The sequence below is a fragment of the Oryctolagus cuniculus genome, chromosome 10 (assembly GCF_964237555.1).
Source record: "Oryctolagus cuniculus chromosome 10, mOryCun1.1, whole genome shotgun sequence".
NCBI classification, from domain to species: domain Eukaryota; kingdom Metazoa; phylum Chordata; class Mammalia; order Lagomorpha; family Leporidae; genus Oryctolagus; species Oryctolagus cuniculus.
In genome coordinates this window covers 23355179-23378126 of record NC_091441.1, presented here as the reverse complement: position 1 = coordinate 23378126, position 22948 = coordinate 23355179, and the positions used below count along the sequence as shown (strand labels likewise).

The following is a 22948-nucleotide window of genomic DNA, read 5'->3' as shown; positions in this document are numbered from 1 at the left end:
ATGAGTCGTCTGTGAGACACAGAAGGGTAATGTGAGTGAGAAGCAGAGCTGAGCAGGAGGCAGCCCTCCGAGGTGCTGGAACCCCAGCCGGATGTCACGTACTTCCTGCAAGGCATGGTCACTGCCAGTCCAGACCGGCAGCTGACAGCCAGCAGTGGCTCTTGAGAAAAAGAGAAAAGAGTGGGATGGGAGAAAGTGGACTCATCACATCACAGTGAATCAGAAAGTCAGAATGCTAAGTTTTACATAGTGAAAAATAAGAAGATTCCAACAAGTTTCTAAATTGGGTGAGCCCTGAGGCAGGCTTCAAGCTATGATAGATGTAGAAGAAGGAGGAAGAAAAAGAACCTCTTGGGCCAGGAAAGAAACATTCGAGGGAATAAAAGCAGAAGATGGAGAACCTGGTCATCTGATAAGACAGAATGAACATGAGTGGTCTTGACCAAGGTTCCGATTCCATATAGAGAGAAGCCACATCTGTCTCCCCCATTAAACAAGTATTCTTGAAGCCCTGGATGACCTTTTAACAATTTTTAATAGTATTTATCCAATACATGTATTTAACGTTAATAATATCAGTAAGTTGATAATATAACAAAATCATGTTAAATATAATAATGTAACAATTGCAAACACCTCCCCAAAGTTATTTCTTATGCATAAAAGGTACATATGCACACTCACAAAACAACACTCTTATACAAAAGGACACAAGCAAAAAAAATTCATAGACACTTGGACAAAATCACACAACCTCATTCTCACATAATCATCCTCAGACATAGTGTCATACTGTCACAAACACATACACACACACATACACACACCCAAATGTACAACCAATGCACTCCTTACCTGAGCTTCAAGTTTGTTAACTTTTTCTTTCAGATGTTCAATTTTTTGATCTTGTTCTTTTAAATTACTTTTTAATCCTTCCATCTAGGAATTAGAAACACAATTGAGAAAATTTTTGTCAGGCCACAGGAAATAGTTAATGAAGTCAGAAAGCATATAGCTGTCTGAGTTCACGTGATGTTCATCAGATAAAAACATGGAATCCTGAAGCATTAGCCAAACTCGACAGGTTACAGAGAATGGGCCAACGAGGCACCTAGGCATGGAAGCACTCAGACAGTACAGTGAAACATTTGGATAAACTATTTCTGCCAAATTGAGCAGCAGTGCCTCCCAGGCAGAGAGTAGCATTGGTCCCCCTCTGCCATCTCTGCAACTTCATGGCCTCATGCTGCAGACCCAGCTGCTGGTGTGCAGGACGCAAGGCCACTGTGCAGCATGGAGAGGTGCCCAGAGGTGAAGATCTTGTCACCCAGCCACATGACAGGGTGAGCCTGCTTTGCCAAGAGGCCATGTGGACGACTGGGATGATTTGCAGAACACTGCAGAGAAAAGAGACATGAATTCTAAAGTCAACTCTGTGGCTGCCAGCTCTGCCTGTCATTGAACCCCTCTGGACCTCAGTTTCTTAGCTGCTAAATGAGAGTGCAGAAAGCTCCCACTCCCTCCAACGTCCCTGCTGCCTCTCAAATCCCACCACTCAATTGTCTAGATCTTTGGTGAAATCACAGCTAAGCATACACAAATGCTGCATGTATATTGGGAAAGTACTGGAATGTAAGTATTCTTTTGGAAATAAATATTAGTAAAAAAAAAAATGAATGGAGGCTGAGTTTAAATCTAAAGCAGATCCCCAAACAGATCAATACATATCTTGAAGTAGATTTTCAATACGCATACAGTGTGCCATCTAGTTGGATGCTATCACAATTACTACTGCTTTCTCTGGCAGCCAGGATGTTCCTAGAGAGTAACGCCTATGCTATCCTCTACCCTAAAACACCTCCCATATCAATTTACTGCTTATGAGCTTATAAACATGGTTCATTTCATACTCAAGCAGAAGATGGAATTTCTAATCTACAAAATCTCCTGAAGAAAAGTGCATTTTCTGAGAACACTCTACAGAAACACTGGAACATCTAAAAAGCAGCTCAGTATAGTTTCCCCAACTATCTTCAATGAGAACAAGTGTTAGCATTACAGACAAGAGAGGGCACTGAGAACTGGACCATTTTGCAAGAGAAACAGAAAGGATATGTCAGTGGGAGATATGTCTCCTTGTTTCTAAAAACCAGCCAAGACACTTGAACTTGGCCTCCACAGTATAAACACACCATCTACCAGAGAAATGCACTTAATTAATCTGACCTCCTGGATGATGCTGCACAGGTTCTGATGCTGGGAATGAATCACAAACTGTAGATGAGAGATCTGCTCCTGCAGAATGGAAATCTCCACTTGAAGATCCTGGCAACTGAGAACACAAAGGAAAAAAAGAGAGAGGAAAATATTTACTGCTGCCTTCTCTGGCCATTTCCTACTTGCCTGTGCTGCCAGGCCCTCCTCACATTCTCCACTATTGGGCATCAGTTTGGTGATACCCCATGCTCCCATATGCCTCATGAGACACACTGAAGATAAGCAGCTATGAAGTGGCCTCTCTTTTGCTAATATGTGAAGCTGAATGACATTATCAGTTCACATTAAACCTCACGTCTGACCATCTGCAGCTTTCTACATCAGACAGCTGAGTCAGGTTGTACTGACTAGGGCATCAAAATTGTCTATGAACACCCTCAGAACCTGGAATCCACCGAAATCTACAGGTCAGGTGTGAGTGCTTAACCTAGCAATTAAGATGCTTGCATCCCATGCCACCATGCCTGGGTTCAATACCCAGATCCTGCACCTGACTCTCCTTCTGCTAGCAAAGACCCTGGAAGGTAGCAGGAATGATACAAGTAACCAGATTCCTGCTACCCAACTCAGAGACCTGGATTGAGTTCCCAGCTCCTGGTTTTAGCTGCACGCAGTCCATGGCATTGTGGGCATTTGGGTTAGTGAAACAGATGATGGTGGACCTCTCTCTCCTCCCCTAAAATACATAGTTCACAGATAAACACATGAGGAGAGTAGGATCAGAACATGTGAGCAGGAAAGGAGATTTTGGCTGGTTTCCAATGGTACAGGTATTTGTTGGAGTCTGCTTGTGTTTGTCTTTTCCTTTGTGTGTTTTGTTTGTTTTGCTTACTACATTTGGTAATTCTATCTGTAAGGAGGAAAGGGCAAAGAAATGAAAAGAAGTTAGATTCCTTAAATTCCAGAGTTACAGAGAGGCAGAGGCAGAGAGAGAGAGACAGAGAGAGGTCTTCCATCTGCTAGTTCCTCCCCCAGATGGCCGCAATGGCCAGAGCTGTGCTGATCCAAAGCCAGGAGCCAGAAGCTTCTTTCAGGTTTCCCACATGGGTGCCAGGGCCCCAAGGACTTTGGCCATCTTCTATTGCTTTTCCAGGCCACAGCAGAGAGCTGCATCAGAAGTAGAGCAGCCAGGACTCAAACTGGTGCCCATATGGGATGCCAGCACCGCAGGTGGCAGCTCTATCCATTACACCTGCCCCAACCCTGCTGTTATTTTAATTTTTTATGCAATGAGCATATACTACTTTCATAATAGAAGTGCAATTAAGATTAAAAAAGCCACATTGAAAATTATCCAAGAAAAAGTAGATTAAAGGTTGGAGTAGCATTACTATTACAACAGAAGCTTGTTTCAATTGGTTCATTGGAGTCCTAGAAGGTTACAGTGAGGAGAGAAAGAGGCAAGGGTTCTACTGGAGCATAAGAGTACCTTGGATCCTGGAGAAGAGATGGAGACAAATGAGGGGGCTTGAGAAAAATATGAAAAGCAAAAGAGAAGGTACAACAGGATGAGGGAACATGTGCAAAAATCAAGTGTGCGTGTCCTAAAAACATGTCAGATATAACTGAAGTTCACGTCAAACGCCACCTCCTCCATTTTAAACAACACTGCAGGCGGCTATCAAACTAAGAAAGGTAAAGCAATGCAGATTGTCAACTCAGATTGAAGAAAGACTACTAAATTCAATTGAGCCTCCATCTGTGTATTCTACTCACTTAAGGGAGCCTGCCCTAACAAAAAGCTTACCCTGATCTTTCTCTTCTTCAGAGAAAGGCAACGGATAGTTCACACTAAGTAAATGAGCATCCCATATTTTTTTCTTTCCTTGGTTCATAGGAGGAAATTTTGAAGAAAAAAAAAAGCTGAAGTCTGAATTGAGAAATATGTGCTGTGCCCTTGTGGTTGGAACAGGCAATAGAAGCACCTCTGAAATATTTCCCGCATTTCTAAAATTCAAGCTCAGGGAATGGCTGCTTCCACACCATCCTACATTGACAATAGACTTCAGTCATCTCTGGGCTCCATGTTCAGAGGCTTCTTTTGCCAAGGTCATAGGACTCCCACGGGAATCTCAGATTTCCCAATGGGTGAGGCTCAGGACACTCAGGACGGGAGACAGAGAACCCAGACTGCGGAGGTGTGCAAATGCTTCCAACAACAGTGAGAGGGGCTCACAACCCACAGACACTCTTCAGGGACAAGGAATCCTCAGAAGATGGAGGAGGTGGGCACTGTGCAAGGGCAAGGGAGGAGGCTAAGAAACCGGGGATGGTGCTCAGAACATTTCGGGGATGGAGTTGCTGAGACCACTCAGAGGATGGGGAAGTGAAGAGCCTTCATAGAGAAAACAAGTCGAGGCTCCAGAAAAGATGACTTGAGGACATGAGGATCAAAAGAGCATGGATGAATAGGAATCTGGCCCACAGCTAGGGCTGAATGACAAAATTGTTCCAGGGAGGAAGGAAGAGGAAGAAAAGAAAAAAGAAGAAAGAACAACTTAATGGCCAGACACAAGATTTCCTAGGAAACAATGAGCAAGGCCCCAGGGTGCTTTGCAGAGGCCAGCAGCTTTGAGTAAGCACCAAATAGAAAAACATTGTGGGGGCCAGTGTCCTGGCTCACTTGGTTAATCCTCCGCCTGTGGCGCTGGCATCCCATACAGGTGCCGGGTTCTAGTCCTGGTTGCTCCTCTTCCAGTCCAGCTCTCTGCTGTGGCCCAGGAGGGCAGTGGAGGATGGCCTGGTGCTTGGGCCCCTGCACTCACATGAGAGACCGGGAGGAGGCACCTGGCTCCTGGCTTCGGGTTGGCGCAGTGCTGGCTGTGGCGGCCATTTGGGGAGTGAACCAACGGAAGGAAGACCTTTCTCTCTGTCTCTCTCTCTCTCTCTGTCTCTCTCTAACTCTACCTGTCAAATAAAAAAAAAAAAAAAAGAAAAAGAAAAATACTGTGAACTGCTAAGGGTGAGTGCTCAAAATGGTTTCCATTGTGTCCCATGACCCAGAACCTTGAAACCAAAGGGGAAAATAAGCCTTCAGAGGAGGTGAAAGAATTGAGATTATGCTACCAAAAACCAAGCTCAGAAAAATTCCCCATGTGTTCCCTAAAGGTATGACCATACATTGCACTATAAATAAATAAAAATAATAAATAAATAAATAAATAAATAATAAAGAAAAATATTTTTAGAATTACCCTTGAAAACACAGGGCTTTGGGTTTATCTTGTCTCCATTAATATACCAGAATAGAGAGCAAAGGATATTGCAGAAAATCTCTATACGTTGATAATTCCTTATCCAAAATGCTTAGGACCGTAGGCAATTTAGATTTCAGATGGGTTCAGGTTTGGGAATATTTGTGTGTGTGTGTGTGTGTGTGTGTGTGTGTGTGTGTATAATGAGGTATTTCAAGGATAGAGCCAAGTATAATCATGAAATTCACTTATGTTTCATTTGCCTCTTCTACACATGACCTGCAGTAATTTTAAACAATATTTTGGGAACACCTGGTTTTTAACTGCATATGAAGTCAGGTGTGGACTTTTCCACTGGTGGCATGATGTTGTTTATCAAAAAGTTTTGGATTTTGAAGCATTTTCAGATTTCAGGTTTTTGGTTTAGGGATACTCAACCCGTGTTAGGATCACTCAATAAATCTGAAATGTAGTTATCCACTTAAGTTCTTTAAATGTCAAAGTATACACCCAAGTAAGCTGCTACTTGAGTTTCCTTTAGGCTTTGTTGCTTATATTTCCACTAATTCACTCCATGGCAATGATGGGATTCAAACCAAAAATGAAGGACAAAAATGAGGGGCTACACCTGGAAAAGGGAAGCAAAGCCCTTTAACAAATATCTGTATCTAGTTTTAAGCTCTCTCTCCCAATACATCAATATAAATGTTGATTAATGTTTTCCTCTACAATACGATAGGATAAAAATATGAAGTAAGTGCTAAAAATTAAAATAGAGTTGAAAGACTTCAGTTTCAATGAATATGTAGAAGACGTATTTCCCCTTTTTAAAGCCTTGGGCACTGTATATGAACACACATAGGAAAATTTTAACCGGTGAGAGAAGAAGGCTGATGGGCCCAGCCATCCTAGGAACCACAGAGTGGTGAAGTCCTTGGGTTTTCTTTTTGCCCAGACTTGGAGCTGGAAAACCTGACAGCCTAGAATGCTAGTAGGAACAGACCAACCAGCAATGAGAAAATTCAAAAAAGGGAGAACAAAGAGAAGCCCCAACAGAAAGAGAAGAGAGTATGTGTTCTCCCCCTTTGAGGGTAGGAACTGAGGATTCCTTCTGAACTCATCACTGAGGGAGGAAGAGATTACCATGTATGGCTCTTTCCCTATTACATTCCTTAGCTTTCAAGAAAGGAAGGCAATCCTATCATCAGCTTTCAGATATATGGAATAAATGGCTTTGCCTTTAACTAGCAGCACAGGAAGAAGCCAGGGTAAGTTCTTGACAATAAGTACTAACTCCTTCTCACTGCTGTCCAATTTCAGCCAAAATCCTGCTATAAGGAAACCAAGATGAGGGGGATTGTGCCTTCATTCATTCTTTGGGACACTCTAGGAGCTGTCTCTGGAGTAACTTACACAGAAGTACTTGCTACATTTCCCTCTGTCCCTTACTATCACAATGGCTCTGATTAAACTGTTTTTTGGCACCATGCTATCATTTTGTTGATGCGCTGAGGCAAAGATCTTCTATTTAATTATAAGGATGCAGTTCAAAATATTATTCAGGATTACCTTTGGACACACAGCCTGGAAATTTTTCTTCCTAGCCTTGTAGGTATATTAGAAACAACTGGACACCTCCCAAAGAACTCTTTGGTTGAAGACATGTGGTATTGTGAAATACAAAACTAATCATAATTGAAGTACATATTTTATAGACCAACTGCATTATATGTCTGTTCTTGAATCTCCTTGGCCTCATAACCTAGTTCATTTCTAACTGAAGTGATCATGTTGTATCTTATACTGTTTTAATATATAACTTTAAATATCCATAGAACCCAGGATTCATAAATAAATAATTATGAAGGGCATGAACAGCATGAGCATGTCATATTTACATAATTCCACACTGTAAATTTTCTGGTTCATTAGTAAGGATATTTATTACCATAGATTCATGCAGTATGATGTTTATGGACGTGAAATTTCCAGAAGAAACTAAAAGAACTAGATACTGAGATAAACAAAGAGGTAAAAGAAGTAACTGGAAACTGTATCACATACCCAAAGATCTACTTATGGCAAACTATCCATTTTCCAGACTCTGGAAATATGAAAAATCCAACATAGAAGTCCCATAGAGAGGAGACAGTAAGATTAGAGGAACCTTAGAACATATTTTAAGCTACAAAAAAATCCAACTCCAGTCTATAGGGATACAGATTGCACACACTATGTCAGATATCATATTTCACTAGACCTCCATGACTGTACACAACACTGATTATTGGTACCCAGTGGAAAAGAGGTCACAAGAGTCACACAGTGAAATGAACACTATGAGAAACGGTGACTTGATCAGCCCTCACCCTGACTGTTGATGAGCAACTTAATATGTTATCCCTCTTAGTATTATTTTGTTTGTTCTACTTAATACTTTTGGTTGAATACTGTAATCAATACACAATTCTTCTTAAGTGCTGAAACTTAACTGAAAAGTGATCGCTGTTAAATATAAGAGTGGGAATAAGAGAGGGAAGAGATGTGCAATTCGGGACATGCTCAAGCTGACTTACCTCAGAAAGTAGAGTTAGAAACATACCAGGGGATTCCAATTCAATCCCATCAAGGTGGCATGTACCAATGCCATCTCACTAGTCCCAGTGATCAATTTCTGTTCACAATTGATCATAATGATAGGACTAAGAACCAAAGGGATCACATAAACAAGACTAGTGTCTGCAAATACTAACCGATAGAATAAAAAAGGGAGAGAACGATCCAACATGGGAAGTGAGATACACAGCAGACCCATAGAATGGCAGATGTCCTAAACCTCAGAATCAGCCCTTAAGGCATGTGGATCCGGGTGAAAAGCCCATGAGAGTATTTCAGGCATGGAAAGCCAAGACACTCTGGGAAAAAAAAAAAAAAAAAACGAAATGAAAGATCTCCGCGAGTGAGATCCCAGTGGAAAGAACGGGTCATCAAAGAAGGAGGTACCTTTCTCTGAAGGGAGGAGAGAACTTCCACTTTGACCATGGCCTTGTCTAAATATGATCAGAGTTGGTGAACTCAGGGGGCTTCCATAGCCTTGGCAGCTCATGACAAGAGCCTAGGGTGATTACTGAGGCCCTAAACAAGAGTGTCAATTTGTTAAGTCAACAACAGGAGTCACTGTGCACTTACTCCTCATGTAGGATCTTTGTCCTTAGTGTGCTGTACATTGAGATTTAATGCTATAACTAGTACTCAAACAGTATTTTTCACTTGATGTTTCTGTGTGGGAGCAAACTGTTGAAATCTTTACTTAATGTATGCTAAACTGATCTTCTGAATATAAAGAGAATCGAAATTGAATCTTGATGTGAATGGAAGGGGAGAGGGAGTGGGAAAGGGGAGGGTTGCGGGTTGGAGGGACATTATGGGGGGAAGGCATTGTAATCTATAAGCTGTACTTTGAAAATTTATATTCATTAAATAAAAGTTAAAAAAAAAGGAAAAAAAAAGAGTCACACATTTGGCAGGCATTAGGCACTGCATTTAAACTGCCACTTGGGGTGCTAGCATCCCATATCAGAGTGCCTCATTCAAGTCCTGGGTACTCCTCTTCTGATTCAGCTTTCTGCTAATGTGCTCTCTGGGAGGCAGCAGATGATGGCACAAGTTCTTGGGTCCCTGCCACCCTCGTGAGAGACCCAGACTAATTTCCAGGCACCTGACTTTGACCTGGCCCAGCATCAGCTGTTACGGGCATTTGAAGAGTGAACCAACAGATGGAAGATATCTCATCATCTGTCCTCTGTCTGCCTTTCAAATTCAATGAAAAAAAAAATAAAAAAGAATTACAGGCATGAGAATGGAATAAGTCAGGTTCTAGCCATCTCCAGACTAGATCAAGGAAAAAAATCAGCTTCAATGTAGCTGCAGCTCAGGGAACTGTACAGTGAAATTCATGAATATATCTTCTCCTCTTTTGTTTTTTTTTTTTTTCAATTGTGGCACCAAGAGGTTGCTTGAGAGAACTCCCAAACTACCATAGATTAATGTGAAATTTAAATTACAACAGCATGCTTTGCTCTGCGACCTCAGCTTCAAGACAACCATCTTTCTTCCTCTTAGAAATTTGCCATCCTGATGCTTATAAATGGAAGAACCAACACAACACTGTTGATTTTTACAAACTCCAGTTGGGTTTCCCCCAAAAGATGACTCTAAATGGGCCTGTGTGGTTTTGGTATAGAGGGACAAGCTAGGAAATGGCTCTGTTCATTGCTATGTGCAGGAAGAAGAAAACCAGGGCAAGGGCAAGTCTCCAGAAAGGACAGCAAAAAAGCCAAATTGCTCTGCTGCAACAGAAGCACAGACGTGGCTATCGCTCGGGACACTGCAGCCAAAACTCCCAGTCATCTTTACAAGTTACTTAATCATTTAGAATCCCAGTCCTTTCTGGAAGGTGGACAGTGGGTGGAGGGATTCAATCAAGCAAGGCAGCTGGAGTTACTGTCAACCACTAAGCAGTACACATGTGTCCCAGAGGTGGCAATCAACATAGGGAGTCAACCTTATTTTTTTAAAGATTTTATTTTATTTATTTGTTTACTTACTTATTTACTTATTTGAGTGGTAGAGGTAGAGTTACAGACAGAGAAAGGGAAAAACAGAGAGAGAGGTCTTCCATCCACTGGTTCACTCCCTCAATGGCTGCAACAGCCGGAGCTGGGCCAAACCAAAACCAAGAGCCAGGAGCTTCCTCCGGGTTCCTCACACAGGTGCAGGGGCCCAAGCACTTGGGCCAACCTCCACTGTTTTCCCAGGCCATAGAAGGGAGCTGCATTGGAAGTGGAGCAGCTGGGACATGAACACTCAGTGCCCATATGGAATGCCAGCGCTACAGACAGAGGCTCAACCTACAGTGCCACAGCACATTATTTTTAAGAAAACAAACCCTGGGGCCAGCGCTGTGGCATTGTGGGTAAGGAATCTGATTCATATTTATTTCATTTTCCTGACACTTAGCAAAGTGAATGAATGCCTCTACACACAGCTCAGAAAAGGTAATAAGTGAGACAAGTATTTGTGATGCTGACAATCCACGAAAACTGCATGAGCTTGGATGTTCCAATAACTTTCTGGAAACATAAAATAACCGTTTCCCTGAAGAAATTTCTAAAACTTCCTGAAGAGCTTTTTGAGAATTCCTATGACAATTGCTCACCTATAATAAAACTGAAATTATAGATCAGTTTGGATTTTAAACTGTTTATACTGTTGGTTCAAAGATGAACAAAAACCCTATTGTCAATAAAAAAGAAATCAGTTTTTGAACAAAAAAAAATCAAAGTCAAAGTCAGGTTGCCTGAACTCTTAATGGAAGGCATCTTATACAAGCCAGTATTTCTACGACATGGAAAAAAAAAAAAAACTGTTCTATTTAAGAAACAAAAATAAGCCAAAGATTTACAAAGATTTAAGTTACAAGTATTTGTGATTCCAAAATGGAAGAATGATTTCTGCAGCTCTTCTTTCAATCTCTATAGTATGCATGATACTACAAAACTATCCTAGAAGTCTGGGACTATTCACAGTTCACAGGGAAGAAGATTTTAAAAGTTAATAATTACTGTTATTTCAGTGGGTTTCAAATATGTGTATATAACTACCATGGTCAGCTCGTTTCTGGGCTATGTCATATGTGGGCCAAAATGCATGAATATGAACCAGACAGAAGGCCCAATATATGAGGCGAGATGTGAACAAGAAATAACAAGGAAAGAAAATGTTTGGAAGAGATCAATAAACTGAGAAAGAGAAACATTGGACCATATAATATGGAGGAAACGACTAAGAATTTAGCCATTCTGAGGCTCATAATAGTGTCTGATATCTTAGTGAACAACGGTTCTACACAGACAAGTTAAAATCTTGAAACAGATTTGACTTTGAACTTTATATATTTAATCATAACATACCATGACTATGGTGAACTTAGAATTCAAAAAGACAACAAAAATCTCAGAAAATGTGATGTGAGTTATTACATAACTGTCTAGAGAATTTGAGTCGTAGAGCAGTTGTGATATCCATAAATCTACTTCCACCTCCAGCACACCAAGGACTGAGACTGCTTATAAATTATGAGTATTGGCAGGTAAGTCAAAAGAGCTAAGAATGTTTTCTGTAGTTCTTCCTCCCATCTCTACAGAACTGAGGCGCACCCAGGTAGCAGCTGCTGCAGGTCTTGTGTGTGCTGCACCTAGCAACTGGTGGGGACAGTCGCCATCCTGTCAGCAAAGGCAAATGCAGCAGCTCAAGTGCAACTAGTGGGGAGAGTCACCATCTTGTCAGCAGAAGCAAACACGGCAGCTCCGGTGCATAAAAGCAGCAACAGGCAGGGAGAAGGGACCATTCCAACATTAGTACTGTCTGCAGTACACAGTACTGCAGTGCACAGTACAACTGCGAAATGAGTAGGGCTGCAGCCAGCAGGCATTGCACACACATGTGATCCAGGGATTTTACTAGAGGGAGAAATCCGTGCTCCCCACTGACTTTGAGTCTGGCTGGGAGGATTGCCAGGGGGCTGGGCACCTACATATGACTGTAAGGTGGCCCCCAACTCTCAACATATCACAGGCTCCAGGGCTCCAGGGCTGAAACTACCTGGGTGGAGCACACATAGTCAGCTGGCTCTAGGAATGTCTCAGCCTCCCTGTGGCAAAGATGGGCTAGAGACGGAGAGTGCATCCTCTGTACCCTGTGACTGTGGGAGCCCTGAGTGCTGAGACTGTCAGAATTCTGTGACTGCATGATGTAGCTAGGTCTCTGGGCAATCACTGTTGCTGCTCCACACTCTTAGAGCTCCCTGATTGCCTGGGGTGGGTCACTGCAGCGGGATCTGTGCTCACACAGAGGACTGAACAGATCCTTTGTGCAGTTCATATGGAAGCATAGATGAGCGTTGCACCCACTGAGGGCTAACACACAGGCACTGAAGAGAGGACATGAAGGTGCAACTATACCAACAGAGGGCTAACACACAGGCAAGGAAGAGAGGACATGAGGGTAAAATTACACCAACAGAGGTGACCATAGCCCCCTTCTGTTAACAAGAGGAAATCTACCACACCCTACTTGGGTGTCACCCTAGATACTTGCCCCACCCTGGAGCACTGATCAGAGCTCCCTGACCACACCCAGCCCACACCTCTGGGTATTCACTGAAAGAGCAGACATTTCACTAAGCTGCAGAGGCATAGCCCAAAAGCCATCAGAGAAAAAACCAACAAGTATCTCCACAAGTGCCTAAAAATAAACAAAGAAATTCAATATTAAGGAATACGACATGGCCCTCCCCACACTCCAGAAGGAACACAAAAGCACTTCAGTATTAGAATGTGAAGATGCCAAGATTGATGAAATGCCTGAAACAAAATTCAAAAGATTAATCATAAGATTACTCAGAAGCAATGAGAAAGAAATCCACAAATTAAAGAAATCCATACATGACATGAATGAAAAATTTTCCCATGAAATTGGGATTTTAACGAGAAATTAAAAGGAAATATTAAAAATTAAGAACTCAATAGGGCAAATAAACAATGTGATGGAAAGCATTAACAGCTTTGGTGAGACAGGAAAAGAATATCTGAACTAGAAGACAAATCTGTGGAAATGTTTCAGGTAAAAAAAATAAGAAATTAGAAAACTTAAAATAGTGTTGGGGATTTATGTGATACTATCAAACAACCCAACATAAGGGTCTTAGGAGTTCCTGAAGGTGTAGAAAGAGAGAATGGATAGATATGAAGTCCTATTAAGTGAAATAATTACAGAAAACTTCCCCAATTTGGAGAAAGAAAGGGATATCCAAGTACAGGAAGCACATAAGTCCTAATATACATGACCAGAAAAGATCTTCACCATGACAATTTGTAGTCAAACTTTCCACAGTAAAACAATTTCTAAAACATGCACAAGAGATAAACCAGATTACTTTCAGAGGATCTCCAATTAGACTCACATCACAATTAGACTTCTCATCAGAAACTACAGGATAGGAGAGAATAGAGACATAGTCCAAGTCTAAAAAGAAGAAAAACTGTCAACCCAGAATACTATACCCTGCAAAGCTTCCATTTATGAATGAAGGTGAAATAAAGACCATCCATTACAAACAGAAATTGAAAGAATTTGTCACCACTCACTCACCCAGCTTTACAAAAGATGCTTAAGGATATGCAACACACAGAAATACAGAAAGATAGCTATCATTATGAAAAAACATGAAGGTAGAAAATCTCCCAGTAAAAGTACAAAGGAAATCCATAGTAAACAATAGGAATATTTGTGGGAAAATGGCAGGGCCAATTTGTTACCTATCAATAGTAACATTGAATGTCAATGGTTGCAACTCTCTAGTTAAAAGATACAGACTGGCTGAATAGATTAAAAAACAAGGCCCATCTTTTTGATGCCTACAAGAAACACACCTCATTAACAGATACACACAGAGTGAAACTGAAAGGAGGGAACAAGAGATTTCCTGCTATTGGAAAGCAAAAAAGAGCATGTGCACCCACCCTAATATCAGACAAAATAGACTAACATAAAAACTGTAAAAAGAGACAAAGAAGGGTGCTTGGAATAAATCAAGGATGTTAAAGATCTCTACAATGAAAGGTATAAAACATTAAAGAAAGAAATAGAAGACATTAAAATGGAAAAATCTTCCACATTCATAGACTGGGAGAATTCATATCATCAAACTGTCCATACTATCAAAAATGATTTACAGATTCTATGTAATCCCAATCAAAGTACCAAGGACATTCTTCTCATCTAGAAAAAAAATGCTAAAATTCATATGGAAACACAAGACTCCAAATAGCTATAACAATCTTATACAACAAAACAAAGCCAGAAGCATCACAATATCAGATTTCAAGACATACTACAGGCAGTTACAATCAAAACAAACTGGTACTAGCAAAAATAATCAAAATCAATGGAACAGAATAGAAACTCTAGAAATCAATCCATGCATCTACAAGCTACTTGTCTTTGACAAAGGAGCTAAAATAAATCCCATGACAGTCTCTTCACCAAATGGTGCTGGGGAAACTGCATTTCCACATGCAGATGTTTGAAGCAAGACCTCTACCTTACACTTTACACAAAAATCCACTCAGTATGGATCAAAGTCCTAAGTCTATGACCCAATGTCATCAAATTACTAGGGAACACTGGGAACATTCTGTTAATGTGCTCTCTGGGAGGCAGCAGATTATGGCACAAGTACTTGGGTCCCTGCCGCCTCATGAGAGGCTCAGACTAATTTCTAGGCACCTGGCTTTGACCTGGCCCAACACCAGCTGTTGCAGGCATTTAGGGAGTGAACCAACAGATGTAAGATATCTCTTCATGTGTCTGTCTGCATTTCAAATTAAATGAAAATACAGGCAAATTCAATTAAAAAAAAAAAAGAATCACAAGCATGAGAATGGATTAAGTCAGGTTCTAGCCATCTCCAGACCAGAAATCGCAGTTGTCCTACTTTCTTGGGAGGCCAAAAGCTTCCTGTCCATTGGCCAGAATACCAATGAAGAAGAAAGAAACCAGGAACTGATTTTACTTAGGAAGTAGATATGCAAACCTTTTAGTGCATGCAGCACTGGATTTGAGTTGCAGTAGCTTGTTTTCCAAAGATAGTTTTCTTTCTAGTAGTGTTCTCTTTTCCTAGGAGAAAACAAGATACAGTTTTTGCTTATTTCTGAGTGTGTGTGTGTGTGTGTGTGTGTGTTTGGTAAGGCATTCTTGCAAACTGTTCAAAAAGAAATTTCTTGTAATTTGAGCAACAAAGCTTGAACCGAAAAGCAAATTTCATGTAAGCAGTTACAACCCACCCCTGAGGAGGTGCACTCAGGCATTTTCCTGTGTTCTTCACAAGTAGCTCAAGTAAATGGTGGTTGTCCTCACTCCATTGCCCACCTAAAAAGCTTTGACTCCTCCTCAAGCCCACTGCTAAGAAGCCTGTGCTAAAAAAGAAATCTCTCCCATTTCGCTCTGTCCATTGCATCCCAAATAAACAGCTTGTCCAGCCCTGTCAAGAAGTGGGCTCCTCCACTATTGCACATGCTCCGCCCACATTAGGATATGTTGTCATTCTCCAAGTACACTATTGCATTTATCCTGACACCTCTGCCTGGCCACATGGCATCTGTCAGAGAGTGGTTAATTAGTAACTGCATTTCATATGTAGGAACAAAGCCACAAATGGTAAAAGTACTACCTAATTAGTATCCAGGAGGAACTATAGCAGTAAGAAACAATACCTGAAGAAAATGCCTTAGCTTAATTAGGAAACCACACTTTTTCCAATCAGAACAAAATAGATAAGTCTAAGAAAAATCAAGCTAGGATGACTGCATTCATTTTAGATTTAAGGGTAACATAACAAAATAGGGAATTTAGAACTTTGGTTGGCCGATACAAGTTGTCAAGTCAGAGCATTGAGGAAGAGACAGGAAAAACGAATGGGGATGGAACTGATCGGAGAAGAGGCTTTTAAACTATCTGAAATACTCACTGCTATATTTATATGGGTATTACACAAGGCAGCACTATATACTTGAATCAGAATGTCTTTGAACATGGACTGATCTGCTCTTGAAATTTTTGCCAAAGTTTTAACCTCTCTGGGCCTAATCACATCTTTGACCATCTGACCTAAGAATGTTAACTCTTGCAGAGAATTTCCTTGGAACTGACTTGGTTATTTGACTAGGGCCCAGATTCTGTAATGTTGTATGTGATTTTGTGGGTTTTTATCTTGTAGAAAAGATAGTCCCAAAAGTTATGATTTAATTGCCTTCAAAAATATTAACCAGTTTTTCATCTAACCTGGTAATTCTACTCTGTATTTCTTTTTTTTGGCCTAGAAGTAGCCAGTTTCTAAAACTATTTTATTGAATCCAGCCTTATCATTTTATTGTTTCCCCCTCAAATTGATGTGTAAATAAAACATCTGACATGTATTCATTCTATATTTGTATGAGTCACGTTTCTTTCTGAACATCCGCAATACAGGAATAGGAATTCACTTATATTGAAATTCTGTGATGAATAACATATCCTGGCTCATAGTTGGCCCTCAATATCTAATCCTTTGAAGGCACTGACTTTTATGCCTTCTGTTACCTTTTGAAATTTTACTTTCTCAAATGGCTTGTTTCATTCTTGCACAATAGAAATTGTCTTAGGTTAGTCCTCACTGTGTTCAAATTATTTCTGAAGTATCACAGGTACAGCTCATGAGCTTATGATGCTGTTTGGATGATCAAAGAAACACATCACAGATAATGTATTTCAATATGTAGGATGAGGGGAAGTGGTGTTTAACGAACACATTCTCTAATGTAATTGTACTTGATTATTTTCATAACGAGGATTCAAGCATACCAGGCATCTGGTTAAATGAATGGCTTGGACTCGTCATGTCTCCTCTTTCACAACACAGAAAATCATTATGCCAGCTCGTGCTTCTTGGGAGCATCTTCCAAAGAAGGAAGGGAGCTCACAGCACCACAGAGAGGACAGCCGACTGTGGCCAAGGTCACACCTCTAGGGAGCTCAAGGTTTCCTGTACCCTTATACCCAGCCCCAGAGAAGTCAGGGGCCTGGTGAAAAGGGTTGTGAACTAGAAACGGGACGATGGCAGAATCGTGTCTTGTTCACTCTGTCCTCATTTATAAAATGAAAAGAAACCAAGTGGCCCTAAAAGTGCCTTTGAGCTCTAAAATTGTAACAATGATTCTGGAAACAAAAATGATGCAATGGAATTGCACTGCTAGCAAAAGGAACATATGCCAGATTAAAATGCTCTTACTGGGCATCTTTGCTGCTTTTGCACTGTGTGTGGAATTCATTCTCACTGCATTCCTGATTACACTGCGACAGATGGGGAAGGTTTTAAGTAATGTGTTCATTACCAGACCTCATACCACTAATGGCTCTTTATTGGAGCATAGCCTGACCCATGTGAGGAGCCAAGGAAGCCTTCTCCGGGGTCCCCACAGCCAGGGCCCTATTTACCAGCTTTCGTGCAGATGTGCTTTGCTCATTTCCACCTCCTTTTTGCAGTCATGTCTTTTTTCACATTTATACAAAGGTTCAGTGTCCTGGCCTTTGATACCCGACTCCCATCAAGAAAGCTTTCCTTAAAGTCTCTTCTCAGTATTTCCTTAAACCAAGAAGATGCTGCCATGCTTTGCCTCTTACGGTTTTATTCATGAATATCTGCTTATTTCTTTTATAAACATAAAATATCTTTCAAGAAAACATTTCACCCCAGATCTGGCATAACAATGAGGCTATGCATGGCCAGTGTTGTGGCACAGTGCTCAGGCCTTGCCTGTGACACCAGCATCACATTTGGGTGCCAGTTCCCTGGGAAAAAACAGAAGATGGCCCAAGTGTTTGAGCCCCTGCCACCCATGTGGAAGACCTGGATAAAGGTCCTGGCTTCAGCCTGGCCCAGCAATGGCGCTTGTGACCATCTGGGGAGTGAACCAGTGGATGGAAGATCTGTCTCTCCCTCTCTCTGTGTTACTCTGACTTTCAAAATAAATAAATCTTTTAAAAATGAATCAAAATAAAATAAGACTATGACTGCTTCAACTACAAATGCATATCCAGCTTCCATCCCTACTCTGCAGCACGTGGTAGATGCTCAGACACTCACTGAATAAACAATCGAGTCAACACACCCCAGAATTCTGAAATGAACCACGTAGGAGAGAACTCCTAGGAAGCTGGATATAGAAATTACCTTCCACGGTTCTTTTTGAGTTGTTGTTGCTGTTATTGTTTTGCTAATTTTCAAGCACTGAGAGGCAGCTAGTGTTACTGGATTTGACATAGGGTGATCATGAATCTAAGCTTAAATTTCAAGCTGGTTAATCATGTTGTTTGGTTAAACAACGCTGTTCTCTTTCCAAGATTGTCTTCCTTTCCTAAGTGCAGACACTCTTCCTGCTGTCTTTGTTAAACTATGCATCGCAGGGGAAAGTATTCTGGTGCTTCCAAGTATTCAATAAAATATTACAGTTTTTCCAAAACAGGATCACTATATATTGATATGCCTGGATAATTCAAGCGAGCAAGGACATCGTAGCTCGGTAATTCTACTTAAGTATAAGAAGCAGTGATCCGCTGCATAATACAGATGTACCTGTGTTCTTATCATAAGATTCAGTTAAGTTTGGACTTAAGTCTCAAGATTTCCCCAGAGGACCTCCATTATGATGACAAACTCAACCAAATTCACAACATTAAAAAAATACCCCTGAAAGGTGGCAATTTTGAAATGAAATTTCTAAAACGACATAAGCCATGCCGAATCATATAACAAATTAAGGCTGAGAATAGCAAAGGCAAATCAGGGAGTTAATACAATAAATACGAGAATAAAATGTAACAGGCAGTCTTTCCTATTTTCCAAAGCCTATATTCTTATCTACTCCCAATTCAGTTTCTCTTGTTTTGCTCTTAAAATATACTGGCTCTTTTTAAAATCCTAAACAACAAGGCTTGCAAAATTAGGCTTCTGTGTACTTCTCATCTGTGTTTGGAATGCCAGCTTCTTAAAGGAACAGAGCATGAAACTTTTTATATTTTTTCTTTTTTTGCTCTTCTGTAAATCTATCTTTTGAAAGTTTCAGTATCTATAGAATGACTTTTTTTTAATGGGAAAAGCCTCTCTTAGTGCAGCCATAGGTTTTCGCAAATCCAAAGTGAACCAGGGTAGCCAAAAATGGATACTGCACTAACTCGAAGACATCAACACGCAATGGCTATAGGCTCCTTGTATTTTTGCTCTTAGTCGGTGAACTTTGTGATCTTTTTCATTATTTCCATTCACAGCTACACAGTTCTTCTTTTGCAACAATCCATTTACTAGAAAAAGGAAGTGCAGTCTTGCAGAGCACTAAATCAATAGCCATAATACAACTCATTAAATGTTTAAGAGGAGAAACTGATATTACTGGGTACTTCCTAAAACTGCATCCTGCAAAGAATCCTTTCCCTGACTATGATCTTACTTCATTTAACATCCTATTTATTTCAGTACTATGTTTTTTCATCCTCCACCTATCCCTGTTGGGGAGAAGTCCTTTTAAATCTCCAGGGGCTGACCTTTTCCATTCTCTGTACAAGGTTCTCCAGTTCTGTGATGTGACTCTGCTTTTCTTCAAGTTTTTCAGCAATTTGATTCAGATTTTCAACATGTTGTTTTAACTTCTGTTCTTTTTCAAGCTTGTTAACCTTTGGTCAGAAAAACAGTTGTCAGACTCTTGTTTTTATTAAACTTATACACAAATTATTTCCTTCTAGAATGTTCTAATTAGCCTCCAGAAATAAAACATTCACACTTGTTGAGAAATGCACTCTTTTGGTTGTAGTTTCCTTCAAGCTAAACCTGCTATATGTACCACACCAACATTAAATCAATAGGGAATTAATAATAATGTAAATATTATTCCTAGAATGTTTACATTTGTTACCATAAAATATACTTCCTGAATTGGTATAAGGAAAAGTGAAGCTTTTCTCAATAAAAATTATCTAGAAAAAATTTTATATATTCACTAAAAGTGTTTTATTTTTAATCAGTGTCACAAAAGCAGAATAATTGTCGCTAGGAATCATGAGGTTACTTTATAACCTATAGCAGGAGTTGTGCTGAAAGACCATAGAAGTGAACTGTCCATCTGGCAGCCCATAAACCATGCTGGGCATGTTTCAACTGACTTCCAACTGACACACACACACACATAGCTCCATGTACATTTAACAGAACTCAAGGTTTCACAAAAAAATTAAGATGTCTCACTTCCCTTGAAAATACCAGGTGGGCATTCCTGCCAGGCTACTCCAGGCTGAAGCTGAGCCCCTCCTCATAGTAAAGGTGCATCCTGTCACCACTCACACTGCACCATGCACAGTGCACCTGCCGGTCACATCACCCAGTCACTTCACTCACTTAGGATTCATCTGCACCTTGCATACAGGTGAGTTTGTGACCAGCACCACCAGAACTGAGAGCATGAGGGGCGTCAGCTTTAGGCAGTGGATTGCTTCCAGTGGTCCACCAGGGACCTTCCTACGCACGAGCTGGCGGAGACCCAGGGGCCCCTCCCAGAATGGACTTCCCTGGCAGCTGTTTCAACACACACACACACACACACACACCACCTTTTTTTCTCATCTGGTCCTACCATAGGAGGAGATTTCAAAAAGTTTGTACAGTAGGGTAACTACAGACAATGTTAATATACTGTATATTTCTCTATAAAAAATAAAAACTAGAAGATACATTTTGGCTGTTTTCAATATGAAAAAATGTCTAAAGAGATACATATATTCATCCAGAATGGACATTACACAATGCTTACACCTATCAAAATATTACATAGTACCCCATAAATATGTATGACTTTTATATATCATGGGAAATGTGTATTATGTGGAAAAAGTATGCATGGATTTCAATAATTTTTCTGCCAATATAAATTTATCTTTTTTATTTGAGAGATAGATCTTCCATCTACTCGTCCATTCCCCAAATACCTATTACAGGCAGGGCAAGGTGGAGGCCAAAGCTGGGAGTCCAGAACTCAATCCAGATCTCCCATCTACATAGCAGGAGCCCAGCCAGCTGAGCCTCACTGCCAGGCTCCAAGGTTAGCATTGATAGGAAGCCGGGATCAGGAGTGGAGTCTGCAAACAGACCCAGGTACCCTGATATGGGATGCAGACATCTTAATATCTCAAACACTAGGTCAAACATACCCCTTCTATAGAAATTTAGCTTTTAATTTTATTTTTTCCATGAACATTTTGATTTGCCCTCATACATTTTTCAAAGTTTTCTTAGTCCTAGTATACAGACTTCAGATTTCAGAACAGAAATATGTATGTACAAATGTGTACGTTTTATACTTATTTATATATAAGCATATATGAAAACATAAAGCTAAATAATATATATTTAAATATATATTTGCATATATATTTTTATGTATTGTTTGTTTAATCTGAAGAAGGTATTCTAGAACTAAAATAACTGGGAACCCATAGGCCAGCCCTGTCGATCTAGAGATAGGGAAACCCGGGCCAGAAAGGCGGAACGATTCAATCTGGATCCACTCAGTCAAAAGCAGAACCCACAGAGCAGTCAGCGGCCAGTCTGTGCTCTGCAGGGACTCTGGGCGAGAACAGCAACACAGCAGCTCAGTGACCTCTGGCGTTGGCCTAGGCCAGCAAGGGGAAGTCAGCAAGGAAAACAGGCACCCTGTCCCTTCCTCAAGCCTGCCATGTCACCTGACCATTGTTGTCTCACATCCCAAAAAGAGGGACTCCTTCGCTGCTAGACGAGCTGCTGGCACGGTACCTGGAGTGAGTGTTTGCTGTCCTCATGTTTTCTCCTCGTGTCTTCAGCTTGTGTTTGGTAGTTATCAAACAACTTCTGGGCCACATTTCTCAGAGCTGCTGCTCCTGCTTCTCTGGAGGCTTCCAGCTAGGAAACAAAGTCACCCTTCAAAGACCTCCATGTGCCCAACAGCTGATCCACTTACATGCATGCCTTTCACTACTGACACCCGCAACAGTACTGTGTCTTCATGAAAGAGAAGTGGACCAAGGTTGGAGCATTACGGGCAAAGAGCTGAAGTGTCACAATCTCTTAAAATTAAATATAAAGAAATAATCCAGGATGGCTGCAAAGATTTGCCTTCCTGGACATTCACTGCATAAAGTAGACCCCCAAAAGGAGAATGAGAATGTGAAGCCTTGAACAATAGATTAAACAAATGATGAGACATTTAACTGAGAAGGCTACAATTAGTACTCAGTGAATATATAAGCAGTTTTGAAAATTTATTGTGATAAGAACACTTGACGTGAGATGTACCCTTTTAACAAACGTGCAAGTGTACCGCAGGGTATTGTTAACTACAGCACAATGCTGTGTTCTAAATCTCTGGGACGTATTAGCACAAATGAAACTCAATCCATCGAAACCTTTGGAGGATTACCCCAAGGATGACAGTAGTCTCCAAAGCGACAAAAAAGCGAGATTCAATGTCTGAAACCTAAACATGCTTCTGCACGTATGTGAGAACCCACAGGTGAGTGTGGACGCTTCTCTGTCTTTACAGACCCAGGAATGTCCACAGCTATCTTCTTAGCTCAAAGGCTCAAAGTACAAACTGTGGCATTTCTCCTTAACAGTCCTACCTTGATTTTCAATATTTCATTCTCCTTGTTCATCTGTAGAAGCTGCAGATCTTTTCTTTTCATCTTTTCCCTGAGTAAATCCGAACCGCAACAGGTGGGGTCCATTTCAGAATCAGAGCCATTTGGAATGTTTCCTTGGTGCTGACAAAATACAGAAATCACAGACCCAACGGTTCCTG

At 40.7% G+C, this 22948-nt stretch overlaps 1 protein-coding gene across 3 annotated transcripts in view; it reads right to left on the bottom strand.

The window, feature by feature from the left end:
* CCDC68 (coiled-coil domain containing 68) overlaps positions 1-22948 on the bottom strand; it is a 53647-nt gene that overhangs the window by 14326 nt on the left and 16373 nt on the right. For all 3 annotated transcript variants that reach the window (XM_008261335.4, XM_017344193.3, XM_008261334.4), the window contains 6 exons: positions 22770-22910; positions 21925-22050; positions 19668-19796; positions 15127-15209; positions 2227-2332; positions 856-939 (listed from right to left, as the gene is read on the bottom strand). In XM_008261335.4, the coding sequence (XP_008259557.3) occupies positions 856-939; positions 2227-2332; positions 15127-15209; positions 19668-19796; positions 21925-22050; positions 22770-22910 (669 nt within the window). The remainder of the gene's footprint in view (positions 1-855; positions 940-2226; positions 2333-15126; positions 15210-19667; positions 19797-21924; positions 22051-22769; positions 22911-22948) is intronic.